This window comes from Polypterus senegalus, chromosome 15 (assembly GCF_016835505.1).
Source record: "Polypterus senegalus isolate Bchr_013 chromosome 15, ASM1683550v1, whole genome shotgun sequence".
Taxonomy (NCBI): domain Eukaryota; kingdom Metazoa; phylum Chordata; class Cladistia; order Polypteriformes; family Polypteridae; genus Polypterus; species Polypterus senegalus.
Window position 1 is genome coordinate 137,162,500 of NC_053168.1, and position 18,516 is coordinate 137,181,015.

The 18,516-nt window shown below is 39.3% G+C and overlaps 1 protein-coding gene across 2 annotated transcripts in view; it reads right to left on the minus strand.

The window, feature by feature from the left end:
• Window positions 1-18,516, minus strand: part of LOC120515772 (solute carrier family 66 member 2) — a 96,731-nt gene that overhangs the window by 68,615 nt on the left and 9,600 nt on the right. Inside the window, exons 3-4 of one of the 2 annotated variants that reach the window (XM_039737067.1) lie at window positions 15,430-15,563; window positions 5,710-5,760 (exon numbers count right to left, since the gene is read on the minus strand). In XM_039737067.1, the coding sequence (XP_039593001.1) occupies window positions 5,710-5,760; window positions 15,430-15,563 (185 nt within the window). The remainder of the gene's footprint in view (window positions 1-5,709; window positions 5,761-15,429; window positions 15,564-18,516) is intronic. The other variant, XM_039737068.1, reaches the window with a different exon arrangement.

Here is an 18,516-nt window from a genome sequence, read left to right on the forward strand (position 1 = left end):
AAAAAGTATTTGGCGTCCAGGGGTGCATTAGGACGTGTCAGTTTAAGGGTTAATTATGTCACGCAATGCCCGATTGTCACACTCCTCCAGTTGCTCCAGCATGCGGCTCCTTGATGTTCTCCATTGTCTTTCTACTTGCTTCCTGTTGCTGCAAGGATCCAGTTCAAAACTCTTGTCTTCACCTAGCGTTCTCTAAATGGTTCTGCTCCTCACTGTCCCCAGCCTTTGGTCTCTTCACATGTCCCATTTCAAGAAGTCTCCCTTCTGCCTGTCTGCGGATGGTCTCTCCTCTTGCCAGATGTGCCAAGAATGGACAATGCTTCTGTGTTCTTGCCCCAAAGTTGTGGAAGGATCTCCCTTTGGCTACTGAAACTGCACCATGTCTCCTCGTGCTTAGGCGTCTTTTGAAAACACACCTTTTCGTTACGTATTTTGAAGCTGTATAGTGTCTTTTCTACAGGATGGCTGATGTTGAACTGAAAAGGACTTTCGGATCTCTGATGCTTTTGATGTTTGCTTCTTCTAATCATTCTTGTAAGTATTATAACTTGCATTGGGTAAAGGTGTGTGCTAAAGTGATGCTCATGACACTCAAATCTATTTGCCACCAAAATCAAAGCAGAGCAAGACAACACAGACCCTACATGTGAGCTTGAATGATATTAAAACCTGGATAGGCAATGAATTTTCTTAAATTAAATGATAATAAAACAGAGATGGTGATGTTCAAAAGCTCAGAAACCTCGAGTGTCCCTGATGTTCCTCTTGGACCTCTTGCCATATATCAGAAAGCTTCAGTTAGGAACTTAGGAGTGATTTTTGACAGTTCATTCAAACTAGACAGATACATTCTGTGGTTAAATGCAGCTTTTTCCACCCGAGACTTCCAGCAAAGGTAAATACTGTTCATTCTTTTAGTGATATTGAAAACGGCCATCGGCGCTTTTATAACATCTTGTTTGGACTATTCCAAATCTCTGTATGTAGATGTTGACCAAGCCTTGTTACGACACCAATAACTAGTCCAGAACGCTGCTGCTCGCTTATTGACTGGCTCTCGTTACCGTGACCATATTTCATCAATACTGACCTTGCTCTGTTGACTTCTGGTCCACTTCAGACTCGATTTTAAAATACTATTACTTGTTTTTTTTAATGTGAGAATGGAGCATCCAGTCTTATCTCTTGGACTTTCTTCACATGTATGAGCACTGTGGTCGACTAGTCAGAACCTTTTAGTTGTGCCGAGGTCGAGGTTGAAGCAAAGGGGGGAATTGGGCTTTTGCGAAGGCTGCTCCTTTTCTTTCTCATCATATTAGGTCTGCCCCAATAATTGGCATTTTGAAGTCATCATTAAAGTCTTGTCTCTTCTCTGTGCTATTTGACCATGCAAAAGACTGACATTATGTTTGCATATGTTGGCTCATGTACACTCATGATTATAAATATGTATGTATGAGTGTGGGTACTTTTAAGTTTGCTTCTTTTGCAATGGTTGGCTATGTTTTCGGCTCTGTGATGTGTGTATATTGATTTTAATTGCTTCTTTTACCCCTTTCTTGTACAGCACTTTGGCTCAGTTTTGGCTGTTGTAAATGTGCTTGATAAATAAAGTTTGACATGATTTGATTTGACTCGACTAAACAAAGAATGGCAATAATTCACTGCGACAAATGCAGTATAAAAAAAATAAAAAACAGAGGCTAACAGAAAGGGGACAATAACATTTTCATAGCACTGTGGGTAGGTATTTGAGAGTTTTTTTTGTATTGACAGCTGAGGAAGTCAACAGCAAAGTTTTACACAGGGTTCTGTATCTGACAGAAAGCCAATGAACAACAGTTTATGTCAATCGAGGTGCATTTCGATCGATGTGTTAAGTCCGAGTCAGGGCCCTGGTGACCACTTTCTGAAGTTCTTGTACTGTGATGCTGATACTTTGTGAAAGAAGACCAGTGAAGCAAATAGTACACTAACTCTTTGAGGGCTGAATATTTTTCCAAAAACAGTTTTCGAAAGGAATGGTTTCACACAGAAAGGTCTGTTTGCAAGAATAGGCAGGCTTGCTGCCAGGCCGTCTTTGCGTGGCTGGGTCAAAGTCACAGTGCATTGCAATCTGGTTTCTACCTCTTACCATTGTTAAGTGGCAGTCCTCCTGGCGAACATTGTCAGTACAACAATTAGCTGGGGACCAGTGAGCTGAAGCTGGAACCTCACATTCGTTTTCAATCATTTGTATCAAAATCTGAGTCCGACAAATCATAGTCCAGTTCAGAGATAACAGGCAAAACGTCGTCCACGGAGTGTTTTGCTTTACGCATTCACTTTGATCTCTCGCCAGATGTCAGTGCCATTTTTGACATTGTTTGCTCCTTGCTACTCACACGAGCTCAGGAAATCTTGGTCAGACCAATAAATCTAACTTTCCTTCTAGCAACAGGTGTCCAACTAAAACAGAGTGGTTGGTTTTGTCAAAGTTTACAGTCGATTACCGTCGTCATCTCCTCCTTTTGACAAAAGTCGGCATTAGCCCTGAAAGAGTTAATCCAGATTAGAGACGACTAAGGAATGACAAGGCAAGGCCAGGAATGATTGTGGTAAAATAAAAGACAAACTGGAGCCAACACAGGCAACTTATAATTCAAGATACAAATATAACAAGAAAGTTTCTCACAAAAGGATGAACGGATGCTTTGACAGAAGCCAATATTGAACAAGTAGGGGTTAAGTAGCTTGATTGGGGCTGAAGATCCTACAGAAACAGGCGTCTTTCCGGCTGAACGGAGTTTCAATTCATTCATGCACTTTTTTTGTAGTACTAAAGGTGTTGTACCGTGTTAGCCATTATGAATGTAGTGAGAAGTCAAGCAAAATGACACCTTTTATTGGCTAACTAAAAAGATTACAATATGCAAGCTTTTGAGGCAACTCGGGCCCCTTCTTCATTACATTCTCTATGACATCTTGCCAGAAGAAGGCGCCTGAATTGCCTCAAATGCTTGCATATTGTAATCTTTTCAGTTAGCAAATAAAAGACTTCTCACTAGTAACTTTTTTTTAATTTGTGTACAGACAGACATCTAGCACTTTACCTACAATGTATTCTACATTACAACCCAGACAGAAACTCCAACTGCCAAGGTAAGCTGGCAACAACTTGGCATCATGGGAAAAAAAAAAAATCAAATGCTATAAATCCGAGAAACAGGGGAATATTCCACTCAAATATATATTTTTTTACATGTTGTTTACCCCATGTACTTTGTAGTGATGACCAAGAACATTTTTTATCTCATGTTTCATGCAGAAGAGACAAAAGTCTTCAACAGAACGGATATCTATGGTGACCAGCATTGGACAAAAGCAAACAATATCAAAAACGTCAATGATAAAATCTCATGTTACTCGCTTCACATAATCCACATGTTAAGATGCCCAAGTCGTATGCTCACTAGGGTTGCACAGTATACTGGTACTGGAAAAGTATGAAAAAAAAACAGCAATTTGGGATTTTTGTACTGAAAGTAAATGTCAGCTTTCCTCTCAATCCCCTCCTGCCCACTTTCCCTTCCCTCAACACTTGCTAGTGTAGTTGTGGAAAAAAAGACCCATTTCAAAAAATGAAAACTTAGCAATGAGCAAATGTATTGAAAAAGTAGCCATACTACAATCACCGACTAATCTGACATTTCAGGATGTAGTTATAAATTGTACATTTTCCATTATAATATATAAACCCTCTTCTCTGCATGTTAATGCTCATCTTAGACTGTCATAGATGACATGGGTTGGTTGGATGGTTCCTTACCCGGCTGGGAAACCATGATAAAGGAAGGAGATGGATAGACGGGCATCCTGACCGAGTTGTTTAGTGGTACCTTTGCTGGTTGGTAGGCCATTATAAGGGGAAGACAGAGGAAGACTGCAACCTCATGGAATTATTTGTTCCAAAAGTACACTGGGTGGTGGTTTTCCTCTGGTATGGCTACTGTTTTGACACCCACAGAGCTGCATGGGGGGGTTTTACTTTTGCTGGGCAGCCCTGTTCTGGTCTCTGGGTGCCACTAGGTGGAGCTGCTGGGGGTGGGCTCTCCTGTTACAGCGAGGCTCCACTGGACGTGCTTCCAGGTGGTACTCTTATTGCTTCGGAAGTATTCCTGGGTTTCGAGCTGAAAAGCAGCCACTCTGCCTCATCCAGGGTTTTCTGGGGTGTGTCTGATTTGGGAAGAAATGGACAAGGCTTGCTTGGAGGAAAGTGGAGATGGAAGTGAGAAAGTCAAGTCATATTTATTTATATAGCACATTTAAAAGACAACCAAAGCGCCACACAATCAAATGTACTTAAGATAAAACAAAATTTGAAACAAAACAACAAAAGACAAGAGTAAAAAGACACATTTTAAAAAGAATGAAATGATTAACAGATAAAGAAACAGAACCACAATCAACTGGCAGCAGTAAAGATGAACACATGGGATTAAATGGAAGATGCTCATCCACAGCAGTTCCAGACACAAACTGAACCCTGGTGAACGTAGTGTGGGTGTCTCTTCTCGTAACAAACGCAACGTGCGCGTCTGTGGAGGTAGACAGGTCTTTGGGTTTAGCAGCAACAGTTCTGACTTTGTGAATTAGATCAGTGCGCTGTTTATGTAAAGGTCAGACTCCAAAGGTACTATATAAAGTCTATTTAATACAAAGCAGAGTCCAAAAATAAATCCAAGTAGGACAGAGATGGGCAGATGTATAGTTAGAGAGAGTCATCGTGGAGGGCCACCAAAAAAAGGACAGGAAAAGAATTGTGACTAAGATTATTAACCAGGTGATAAAACCTGTAAAAGGTATCATGCTGTTTAATAACACGTTCTTTGTTTGAACCCGTGACTGTGTGGTTTGGTTGTGTCTGGGTGTTCGCAGTGCTGGTAAACCACTCCTACAAGCCACAAGGTATATGGTGTATTTTTATATATATATATATATATATATATATATATATATATATATATATATATATATATATGTGGTGGGTTGGCACCCTGCCCAGGATTGGTTCCTGCCTTGTGCCCTCCAGCAGACCCCCCGTGACCCCGTATTCGGATTCAGCGGGTTAGCAAATGGATATATATATATATTTCATTTGTGTCCTGAACTTACCATTTCCCATTTGTTTTAATATCTTCGTTTTCGTAAACGATGGCACAATAATCACAAACTGTCCATAGTTTAAATATCCAGAAACTGCACGCACAAAACTAAATGTCCAACAACTAAATGGCTAATTTAACTATCCAATATCATGTATCCTTTGGAAAATTCAGTTAATACTTTTTGTGACAAAAACAACAGCAAAACTGAAGGTTTCTGAAATGTTTAGAAGTCAGAAAGAATATATAAAAGGTACATGCATTTGAGATCAAATTGGAAAACACAGCACACACACATTTCACATTTTCAGATATCATGATATGAAGCATTTCAAAATACTTGATGTTTTTAAAATTATCTGATAATGAAAGATGATATGGACCAAGACTAGTAAAATAAAAGATAAGAACACGTCAAAAGTAACTTTTAAAAAAACGACGATTAGATTGCACACTTGAAAAAGACATGCTAATAACGCTAAGATGAGAAAAAACAAAAAGTGAAACATGAAAGATGAAGATTCCTCGTGTGAAATGGAGGGAGATTTGGCGAAAGGCTACATACCCATAAAGAACTTCTTAGGAGCTTTGAGTTCTTCATCCTTACTATCTGTTGCTATAGACAAAAAACCACAGTGAGAAGAGAGAACAAGAAGACTGCTACATTTTTCTGCACTTCATGTTCTGAACGTTTCTTTTCCTGATTTGCCTTTTCTCATTAAATTTTCCTTTTGATACATTCAGCTTGAGACAGATGAAGAATTTTCACTGGCATGAATCTACTCTACATGAAAGATTTCCAGGCAATCAAATGCAGCAATATGAAAAAGTAATTAAAACCAGTGATTGTTTTTTTTGTAATATGTGAACATATCAAGCTTTAATTTTCATTTAAAACAGTATCTTTAGATAAAGCAGATGCAATTGCAAAAAACAGATATGCCATTTCCATCTGTGGAAAAAATAAATCCACCCTGTCCCATGTATGTTTCCAGCATCGCTGGATTTTAAAATGGGCGCTACTTCCTGGGAATTTATGGTTTTTTTTTTTTTTGTAGAAATGCAGGACGTACCTGAACCTTCATATTTACGGATATACTTCATATCAGTAACCACAGCAGAAATTTAAAGACAAGAGAAAAATGGTACAACAGGATATGTAGGGCGTCCATTATAATATCAAATATTCATCCATTATCCAACCCGCTATATCCTAAATGACAGTTTTTGGGAACCTAAACCTTTTTTTTTTTTTAAATCTCTTGGCAGTTTACCTCTGACCTTTATACCAATTCAGGTTATTCAATTGACTTTAATGGTTAAAATTTCAACCAAAAAAAAAAAGACTGGGAAAATGGTGTGTTCTAAAATTTTTGACCACTAGTGTACATTGTAGTATAATTATTTATACATACAAATCCAGGCCGATGAGAAGCCACTGGAGCAGTAAAAATCATCGTCCAGGTCTTCAGTGCGGAATGCCGATGACTGAAATTCCGGTTCAGTAGAGCGCAGGAGGCATTCTTCTTGCAGATTGCTTTTGGCTTCTAGAAGGTCCCTGACTACTTTATAAACCCACATATTTGGCACATTCAGTGAGCTACTTGTGAAAATTACCAGATATGGGTAACTACCAACTGAACTATATAAATATGATATACAGGGTGGTCCAGATCTAATTATGCAGATCCAGATCGTCTGGATGACTTTGATTTATGCGGGGACGATTCCAGTTTGGTGTGGAGACGATTCTTCATGTCGTCAGTTTGCACACTTCTCGAAGGTCTGGGATTTTTCGGGTGATATTCTATGTAATAAACTTAATAAGTAATAGCATGATGAAAATTGCATAATTAGATCTGGACCACCCTATACATGGACTGTTCTTCAATAACCCAGAATTCTTTTGACCATCCGCGAACAGGACATCCACTATAATTACTTAAGCTTGCCTGAAAGAACTGTCCTTACTTCAGCGGCTGGTGTGCTAATGTAATTAGGCTTGCGAGTCACAATCATCAAATAATTATTTTTCAATTCTGGTTGCACCTCCTCAGGTAAGCATTTTCTAGAACTGTCTAGCAGTCCATGTCTTTGACTGAAAAAAAAGTTCTTCCCAGTCCTCTATGCAGAATTCTTTCACCTGTGTGATACTCGAGGGGTGTCTTGTGTGCACAGCCTGTTTCATCTCCTGCCCCCCATAATGGAATTCAGATGTGGGTTTTGACTTGACCATTCCGGAACCCTCCATTTTTTTTTTTTTTTTTCAGTCATTCCATGGTGGATTTACTGGTATGTGTTGGGTCATGGTCATGTTGCAAGGGCGACTTTCATATGAGTTTCAATCTTTTGACAGATGGTCTTGTATTATCATCAAGCCCCTCTCTAGGACAAGGATGAATTCACAGTGGATTCTATCATGGTGAGCTGCCCAGGCCCTGATGCAGCAAAGCAGACTAAACCAGGACATTTGCGCGGCTACAGTTACGATCAGGTTCTTCCGGCCAAATGCTCTCTTTGGTTTATTGGCCAACTATGTCTCCTGGTGCCTCCTGGTGCTGTGGACTTGTCTGTCCAGAACACACGGTTCCATCAGTCCTAGTCTTTGACTGGATGTTCACGGGCAAACTTTAGTATTGCCCCAACAGTCTTTCGGTTCCCTCCTGACAAACCTCCCATTTAGATCTAACTTGTGCAGGTGGACTCATGCATGTTTAAATCAAGAGAGGCAAGAGAGCCTTGTGTGTTCCGTGATGAAACTCTGGGCTTCTTAGGGATTTCTTTTGGCATCTTGGGTTCTACTGTCAGGATTAACTTGACGGGACGTCCACTTGTTGATGATCCCCGGGACGAGGAAATGGTTTGGAGATTTAAAAAAAAAAAAAAAAAAAGAAGACTCACAGTCATCATTAACCTCCTTTCGGAGACCTTGGCGTGGTAATAACACACACTTCAACAACAAAGAAGAAACCAAAACGAAATGTGTGAGGTCTAAATATGAGGACAGCTACAGATGAGATCCTCTCTAATTGTGTTCTAATCATTTGCACCCGATTCTTATTTGAATCTGTGACATAGTGATAAATGGAGGAGTGCACTTACTTTTTCAATGTGTGAAACTTGCATTAACGTTTATTTAAATCATACAATTACAAAAATGTAGACATGGCATGACATTTGTTATAACACCTTTATCTATAGCTGCGGGGTTTGTTCCTGCCTTGCGCCCTGTTTTGGCTGGGATTGGCTCCAGTAGACCCCCGTGACCCTGTGTGGGTTGGAAAATGACTGACTGACAGACAGACCTTTATCTATAGATACTGCAAAAATGATATGATATCATCAGATCTATCAAATCTGGATATGTCCACATATTTTAGAAAAGTGCTTACTTTACACACAACAGTAACATTAGCTAGATTAAGTCATTTCAAACCAGCCTGAGCGGCATTTGTTGTAGGTTGAGGAAGAGAAGAAAAAAGAATGAATATTTAATAAACAAGTAAGAGAAAATTGTTATAAGCAGAATACAGTATCAAAAAGCACCTACTGTTGAAAAATATACAAACATGATCTTTTATCTCTAAGAAGCATACAATCCAAAAGGGGATGAGTGCGGACATAAATCATATTATACAACTGTAAAGACATTTGTAAAAGAAAACCAAAAACAGGATGCAGTTAACTAAAGCAACAAAATTCTGGCATCTAAAAATGTTAATTTATGTGACCCTAAATCTATCAGGGATTGATAAGAGTACAGAAAATCAATAGCTACTCTGTGGGATTCAGCTTCTTCACTACTTATAGTAGATGCGATAAAAAGCGCAAAATAAACTCAAAAGTTCAGCTTTACAAAGATTGGTTCACAAAACAAGCGTTCATTTTGCACAAACTCCCTAGAAATTGTACTTTTCCTTTCTACATTAGGTTTATTGAACAAGCATTATTTTTATTTAAGAGTGACATGTTAATTAATTTCTTGTAGAGCAAATTCTATTGTAGCTCTGTCAACAATGAACTCAATTTTCTTTCCTGCAAGAGTACACACTTTAAGTAGTCATTAAGGTCCAGCCTGATCTACTGTAAAGGATTTTTTGAACTCCAAAAGTCTGATTTAGAGATGTCTCGGGGTACCAGACTTTAATGTACACTTTTTATATTTATAGAGCATTTTTCTACAACACTACACCTGGACAGAGTCCCAGAAATTCTCAACAGCTTCAGAGCTGTCTAAAGTGAGAAATCCAATAGCAATAAGCCGTGATTTCACCCTCACCCCATTTCCAGCTAAGGTGGCAAACTTTACAAAGTGTTCCATGTCTAAGAGGAAACTTTAGATTATTTAGATTATTGATTTATAAAAGCACATTTAAAACAACAGAGGTTGCGCCAAAGTGCTGTACAAAGAAGCATTAAAATAAACACAATGCAAACAATCATGGAGAAGGAGATTAATAAAACAACCAATAATAACATCCATCTGCCAAAAATGTTAAAAAAGACTTCAGGATGAAGCCAAAAAATAGAATCCTATATAAAATGAAGTCTTGCATTTCACAAGTATACATACGCACACACACAGTGGTTCTCTAACCCCAACTCTAAATTGATCACTTTAATGTTGAATTGTCACCTTATTAAGTCTGTGTATAGCCCTACAATATGAGAAGGGAAGTATAGACGGGCATTAATCATTGACTCTGAAATATATGAAATTATATGAAGGAGGAATAGTAATATGGTGTGACTGAAACTAAAGGGTAGAACGGTATGGTAAAAATGCTTTACACTCCACTAGAACAAACAGACTGGAGGACAATTGCAAAATTAATTAATTATAAAATAATATACCCATCCAATCATCTTCAGACACCACTTTCCCATTATATGATAAAAGGAACCAACCATTATAACAATGGGTAAAAGGCATAAATGAACCTTAGTCTGGACAACCACACCTCCAGGGCAGAGCAACTTTAGAGACATTAGTAAACATGCCGGTGTTTCTTTGGTCTACATATAAAAACTGGAGGTCTCAGAGAAAACCCATGTGGAACTGGGATGAACATGCACACTTATCCACATTCAGAAGGCACTCCGGCATGAAACTGCCTTGACCTGTAAACCAAATAATGTCGTGTGGCAACAATACCAACTGTACTGGCCAGTAAATTCAAAAATAAATAAGTACATTATATGGTGTGTTTGTGTATACCGTATATCTTCCAATAGTAGCCCCGGCGTTTTTTCAAAAAATTATTCGGACGGCCCCGCGTTTAAAAGAGACCGGTGGTTGTTGGAGACCGGCTATTATTCGCCTTGCAGACGGAATGGTGATGGGTAAACGGGTTTCATTTGGCAGTAAAATACGGTATGGTACCGTATTTACGGTCACAAAATGTAGGCAACAACACCGGATGAACATTTCAGGATTTAATGAAATTATCAGTACAGCAGTACGGTCTTATTAAAGCAGTATACGGTATTACCGTAAGCATGAAAAACAGGTATGGTAGACGTCAACTTTCTTGCCAATGATGCCACCAGCACTGGCCTGCACCAGTCCGAATTTCGCAAAGCGCTCATCAGCCCGACAAGTCCCCTGCGGAACATAAGGAAATGCAATAAGCTCCAAACTCACGCATATACGTATACATTACGACATGAGACTGGATAAGATACAATAAAGTACTTACCATCTACTCGTCGTCTGAATAGGTAATGATTGCTTCGTTATTTGCGAGTTCTTCTTCATCTTCCTCTTCTTGTGATGGCAATACAGGTACTCCCATTGCTTGTTGTCACGCAGTAATCAGTTTTGCACTCCCAGCATGGCATGGCTGGCCCTCCTTAAAGCAGTGGATAAGATGGTCCTCAGATCCATCACATGCATTGATGATTCCACAATCTTTGAAGGATTTTCTTATAATTTCTGGGGTGATTTCTTGCCAAGCTGATATTATCCACGTTACTAACAAACGTAGTGCCGGTGCTTTCAAATTTCCGCCAGCTGTAAACCCCTTATCTTATTCCCCTGCCATCCAATTATCATACAACTCTCAAAGCTGGTCTTTGAGGGGCTTGTTCCAAACAACATCAGCAGGTTGGACGTACTTGGTGCAACCACCAGGGATAACTGCCCCTCGATAGCATCCGACGACAAAACATGATTGACACGAAAAAGGTACTTGCTGTATGATTCACTGCAGGAGGGCGGTAGCCCAGGTGGTACGAAAAGAGGATTAGCTTACGAAAAAGGCGGTGGGTCATTGGAGATCGGCGTTTACAACAGACCGGCGCTTAAAGGAGACCGGCTACTATTAGAGACCGCCGTCTATTTGTCACGCCATCTCTTCAAACCCGGCGTTTATTGGAAGCAGGCGTCAATAAGAAGCCGGCCACTACTAGAAGATATACGGTATATATCTCTATTATAAAAGAAAATCTGGAGACAAGACTATTGCCAAGAGATTTTTTCAAGTCCCGCCCTCTAGTCCACCATTTCTGGTAAACAGCCCACGCCCGCCGTCCTCTCGCTTTTGTTAGACACAGTTCCTGCACTCTCAGCTCTTATACATTTTTACGTTTTCCTCACTTTAAGCTCCTAATAAAAGAAGACTTATAATGTAAAAATCTTATTGAAGAATTTCATCCCGAAGGGTTATCAACAGAAAAAATGAGTACACGAGCAATCCTAGCACCGAGAAATGATGAAGTCAAACGAATTAACGCCAAAAATGTTGATCAGTTACACGGCAAATTGGTTAAATGCGTATCAATAGACTCTGCAGAAACAGTTGGTGGTGATGGTGCAGAAGATGTATCAGAAGAAACATCAACTTACAATATCCCGTAGAATATCTACAATCGTTAACACCGGACAAATTACTGTTGAATGAAGGACGTATCATAATGTTATTGCGTAATTTATATCTGAGTGATGGGCTATGCAATAGGACAAGATCAGTTGTATTCAAAATTGGTCAAACAATCCTGACATGTAAAATTTTAACAGGCGACCAGAAAGGTAATGTAGTACATCTTCAGGGGATAACATTAGACACCCAAAGGAAATCTTGATATGCCATTCATATTAAAACATTTACAGTTTCCTGTTAGAACAGCTTTTGCTATGACAATTAACAAATCACAGGGACAAACATTCGAAAAAGTCAGTTTATTTATTAGAGAGAGAAAGAAACGATATTCACTCACGGGCAGTTATATGTTGCATTGTTACGATGTAACTCCAAACATGGAATCAAAATTCAACGCGATATTGAAGAAAAGTTAATTTAAAAAATTGTTTATACTGAAATTTTACAATAAAAGTTGTGAAAAGTCAAGCAAAATTACACCTTTTATTGGCTACAGTACTAGTAATACTTTTATTGTACTACAGTAAAAGTATAAATTTTAAAAGTATTTGCATGTTGTTTTCAAAGCCAAACAGAGCGAAAACGTATAACGCAACAAATACCTTCTAACGCAACGTGAAATATAATTTTATTTCAATTTATTACATTTTACTGTTTTTCTTTTACTATGGTTAATTACTCGCTGTAATGTAAAATAGTTAGTGTATTATGCATATATGACAATTCCCATGAAAATAACAATCTGTTTAAATTGTACATCCACTTCCCCATACGCAAGCGGCAGATCTGCGAAGTGACTAACGAGTATCACCCACACAGGCAGACCCCCCCAGTGTGTGTGTGTGTGTGTAATATATATATATAATCTTCTTATATAATACGCTACCATGGCTGTCTGTTTGTCTGTCCAGGATTTTAAATCACCTGTAGCTCGCAAACCGTTTGTTTGACTGATTGACCTGAAATTTGGTACACCTATACTATGTGATCTCTACTGTCCGCTTTCAGGGTGATGATTTTTATTACTCTTTTTATTTTAATTTTATTTTATTGTAGAATCAACTCTTGGCAGCAGGGCAGCCGTGCGGCGCATAAGTACAGGTGCCGTTCTAATTACCTACCATGTTCGCAGTCACTTCCCTTACCGCTTCATATCTTAAATCATTTTAGGAGGCAGATTAAAGACTTAAGTACCAGCTTAAGTGAAAATTTAAGAAAAACGTACTAAGTAATTGCAATACAAAAACTGACTTAATCAGTTTTAACGCGAAAAGATGGCCGATGAAAGACGAGAAGAAGTGGGCCGCTAGGGTGGAGAAAAGAACAGCTGCTCAGGAAGCAACAAGCGCATCAACCTCTGAGCAAACGAATGCTAAACGTACAGAGAAAGAGGATGAAAACTATCAAGGCTCAAGTCAAGTGTATTCACTGCATGTTATCGTGCAGTATGCCATTACTGGTATCTATACTAATAAAAGGCAAAGCCCTCACTGACTGACTGACTCATCACTAATTCGTCAACTTCCCATGTAGGTAGAAGGCTGAAATTTGGTAGGCTCATTCCTTGAGGCTTACTTACAAAAGTTAGGCAGGTTTCATTTTGAAATTCTACCAGTAACGGTCATAACTGGAACCTACTTATGTACATATATACGGCAATAGCCTGCAGGTCGGTCGCTGTGTGAGGGGAGTTGCATCCCACATCGCTACGCCTCCCACGTAATTGAGTGCCTGCCCATATAAGGCCGTCAGTCAGCAGCAATCCAATAGACACGCTGCCGCTAAATATTCGCAGGTGAAGGGCTGTGCTTATGCAAATGAAGAAGAGATGGTCAGGAATAGACTAGTGTTTGGCACAAACTCAGCAAAAGTGCGAGAGAAACTTTTAAGTGCCGGGTCTTAGCTAACATTAAATAAAGCTGTGGACATCGCAAGATCGCACGACATAGCACAAGCACAGCCGAGAACCTTCGATGCATGTACTCCGAGTGGCTCACCTGAACTGACTGTGAACGCAGTACGCAGAGAACAAGGAAGAGCTCCAAAGAGCGCTGAACAAAAAACGCATTACACAATTGAGAAGGCAGCAAAAGAATATGAAGCGAGTGACGCATACAAGCATATTTATAAGTGCAGCTACTGTGGAAACAAAGCACGGTGTAAACCTTAAGTTTAAATTAAGTTCATAGACACGCTGCCGCTGGCGTTTGTCATGCCTACGACGAATACGATATTCGCGAGATACAAGTTTAATAAGAAGACGCAGGGTATAAACAAGACTTTTGATCGTTTTGTAACGGAGTTAAAATTGCTGGTGAAGGACTGTGCTTATGCAAACAAAGACGAGATGGTCAGGGATAGAATAGTGTTTGGCACAAACTCAGCAAAAGTGCGAGAGAAACTTTTTTACGTTCATAGACACGCTGCCGCTAAATATTCACAGGCATATCCACAACTTAATACCGGGAATGCCTGTTGAACATCTTAGATTCACGAGTACCGATTTGGGTAGTGATCACTTCGATGAATGAAACCTGTTATCTTTACAACGGCCGACAACGAAGATGAGATGGTCAAGGATAGACTAGACAAACACGGAATGTAACCTGAACACAACACATCCTCCAAATACGACCCTGATTGAAAGAAATAATGATAATCAAATCCTTGATGACAGCAACACTCATAAGAGTCACAAAATAAACAATTACATTGACAATCATGTTACGTTATTTTTAAAATGTTTCCTTTTCTTTTTCATAACTTCTTTAACACACTACTTCTCCGCTGCGAAGTGCGGGTATTTTACTATTAAAAGATAAACAAGAAAGCTTTAGAGAGGATACGTTTGCACTAACAGCTCTTTTACTGTCTTTTGTTTTTAACATACTTTATCTAATTTCTTTATTCCAATTCATGATTGAAGGGTGCCAGGGCCTTCCCAAGCACAATGAGACACAAGGCAAAAAGCCCACCCTTGGCCATCATGGAGCCCACTTATACGAACAAGCCTTTTATGTTTTTTTCCCTTCAGCTACTAGAAATAAGTGAACAAAATCCAAACACAAAAAAGAAAAATCAATTGAAACTTTTATCTTATATTCTTCTTCTAATTTAAAGGTGTTGCAGTGTCAAGATGAATCTGTCATCACTTGTGTGAAAGTTCCAAGACACTGCGACAACAGGAGGTGATCACATTGTGAGTCACACGTCTCCTGTGAAAAGACATCGAAGCTGAGCCCCCGTGTTTTCATTTTATTCTGCTACCTTGTCAAGAAACTAAACAGACGACTTGTTAAAATCAGCATGAGAGTGTCAAGCAGACTACAGACAATCTCAGTCTTCTTTCTTGTTTTCATTTCCTTTTTAATAAAAGAGTGACACTATATCAAACGTGTACTAACCTGTGAAGGCACGCCGCTTAGTGTTGATTTCGTTGGCCACGCGGACATCAGTACAAAGGCTTAGCATCAGAAGCATGGTTGCAATCATGACTATGCTTTGCCAAAGCAGTGGAGTTTCAAAATGTCTTCCAAACCTGTACAAAGCAAGAATAATAAGCACTTGTGATCACAGGGGGTCTCACTGGATAAAAACCTGGTGATGTTTCAATTAAAATTCTTACCATAGACAAGAGACGACCTAAGGCATTAATTATAATACACATTTTACTTCAGCGGATTAATTTATAAATTGTATACTTTACAAACTGTTTTTAGTTAAATAATCAAATAGTCAGCTTTAAGTAAAGAAAACCTAAAATCTCTAATTCCCATCCTGGTCACTTTCTATGTAGAGTTTATATATCCTCCCCAAATCAGCCTGCCTGGAACTCTAGTTTCTCACCACTTTACAAAAATATTATTGTCCTGGTATGAGTGAAAATGAGTGTGGGTGTGTGCACTGGTCCTGTCTAGTGCCCCCTGCTGCCAGGACAGGCTTCGGTTTCCTGCAATGTTATAATAAAAATTGGGATTAGTCCCTCCTAGACTTTCTCGTATATTCAGATATAGGGATGGATATTTGAGGAGTAAACTGAAAGAAAATGACTATATTTTTATATTATGCACATTAACGAACCATCAACAACAAATCAAATCAAATTAATAATATATTGAACAATTTTTATTAGAGTAAAGTGGAATAAATAAAAATGTACCACTTCCGGTTAGCGGAAATAGCTCAAAAGTTGATAGAAATCTAAGTTTTGTACCTAATACTTGTATGAAAAATGAGATTGACCGAAGTGAAAGTGTACTCAAGTCATCGTGTTTACATGCACGCACACACACACACACAGACATGATTCCAAAAATGTAATTTTCAGACTCGGGGAGGTCTAAAATGTCGAGATTCATCAAAATCTCGAGGACAAATTTTTGAACGATTATAATAGTCGAAAGTAAAATGTCTATAACGTCGAGATTCACCAAAATCTCGAGGACAAATTTTTGAACGATTACAATAGTTTCCCTATACTTCGTATACTTGAAAGTAAAAAAGGCTGGGTAAAATAACAGACAGGCAGATGGATGATTGATCGTTAAATCTGAAAAAAATAAACTAGTCGCAGCTTAATCACAAGGCTTATGTCCTGAATATTGTTGAGTGAACCTCGCTGAATTCACTTCGCCTCAAGTTCAGTGAAAACGTGGAAACATTCAAGAGCTTCACCAAACTCAGCGACATGCATTAAAAAGTTAATGGGGAAGGAGAAACTGTACGGAGTTTGAGGGGATTATAATGGTGTGGTAGTCTTTCAAGTGTCCCCGACAGCCAGGGAAATGTCTGCCAACTATGCTGGACCGATTATTGTGGCCAAAAAAGTGACCTCACACAATGTCAACTCTTTGAGTCTTCATTACGATTCTCTCCATGGCAACAACATTTTCATGTATTGTCGATGCCGGAGCTATTCTGTTTCTTGATGAGCAGAGGATATTTAACAAGGCTGATCGGAAGACCGGCTGACCTTCTAATGTCCTCATTTCTAATCCTGCCCATCCTCATCACACCCAAGGCAAATCTTAGCATCTTTAACTCTGCCACCTCCAGCTCTGTCTCCTACTTTCTGGTCAGTGCCACCATCTCCAACCCATATAACATAGCTGGTCTCAATACCATCCTATAGACCTTCCCTTTCACTCTTGCTGATACCCGTTGGTCACAAATCACTCCTGACACTCTTCTCCACCCATTCCACCCTGCCTGCACTCTCTTTTTTACTTCTCTTCCACACACCCCATTACTCTGTACTGTTGATCCCAAGTATTTAAACTCATCCACCTTCACCAGCTCTACGCCCCTCATCCTCACCATTCCACTGACCTCCCTCTCATTCACACACATGTATTCTGTTTTGTTCCTACTGACCTTCATTCCTCTCCTCTCATATCTCCACCTCTCCAGGGTCTCCTCAACCTGCTCCCTACTCTCTCTACAGATCAATGTCATCAGCAAACATCATAAGAAGGTTAGATCCAAATTCACAACAGTAACATATTGGTAATCACAACCCTTGAAAAAGTCTAAATCAATACTCCACATGCTTATCTTTGAAATTTGTCATTTTAAATGTTCTGGGCATGTTTCTTAAAGGACTAGGACCACTAGTATAGAATCAAATATCAAAAATATGATGATATTCTCAATCAGAAACCTTGAAAATAGCATAAAATGATAATCCATGCACCTATATTACTCATTCCGATTTTTTCAAAGATTTGTTAAAAGCAGTAACTTTGACCTCCTGAATTCCATTAAGGCTGAACCACCTGGGGTCAGTAAATGTAGCACGTCCAACTTTCACTTCTGCTGTAGGCACCAGTTGGTTTACTCTTAATCATAAGGGTGTAACTACCTGCACAAAATATGGTCGAAAATGACATAAACATAACAGTTTTTCAAGTCTATAAGCCCAAAGTTAGTGCAGAACCCCAAAAAGTTTGATGTCCTGCATAACTATACATCAAGACAAGTGGAACGTTATATCATATGAGAGGATTTCCTTGTACTGGTGAGTGAGGAGGTGCTAGAGATAGAAAAAAAAAACTAAAGCGATTTCAAAGCATTTATAAGTAACTAGCCGTCCCCTGCAGCTCCACCCGTGTAGTAGTGAAACAGGACAAACTTTAAAAATCAATAAAGAAACAGGTATCGCTAGCTAAGCGGAGGCAAGGAGCACTCCAAAACACAGTGGGTACACCGACTCGAACGGAGGCTGGTGTGTGAGTGAAGAGGGCCCTGACCGACTCCCCACTCCTGACATCACGCTTCCCCCTCTCCCCTAAGCGAGAATAGATCACTGCTGCAAGCGACCTATGATACTTAGCGCAATGAGAGAAGACACAAAATCAACCGGAATGTTCAAGCAAATTATAGAAAAAAAACTTGATCTAAATCCGTTAAGTAGTTCTCTCGTTCGCTAGCTAAGCGTATGTAAGGTACACACCGAGGCTGGCGCATAAGTGAGGAGGACCACAACCCCCTCC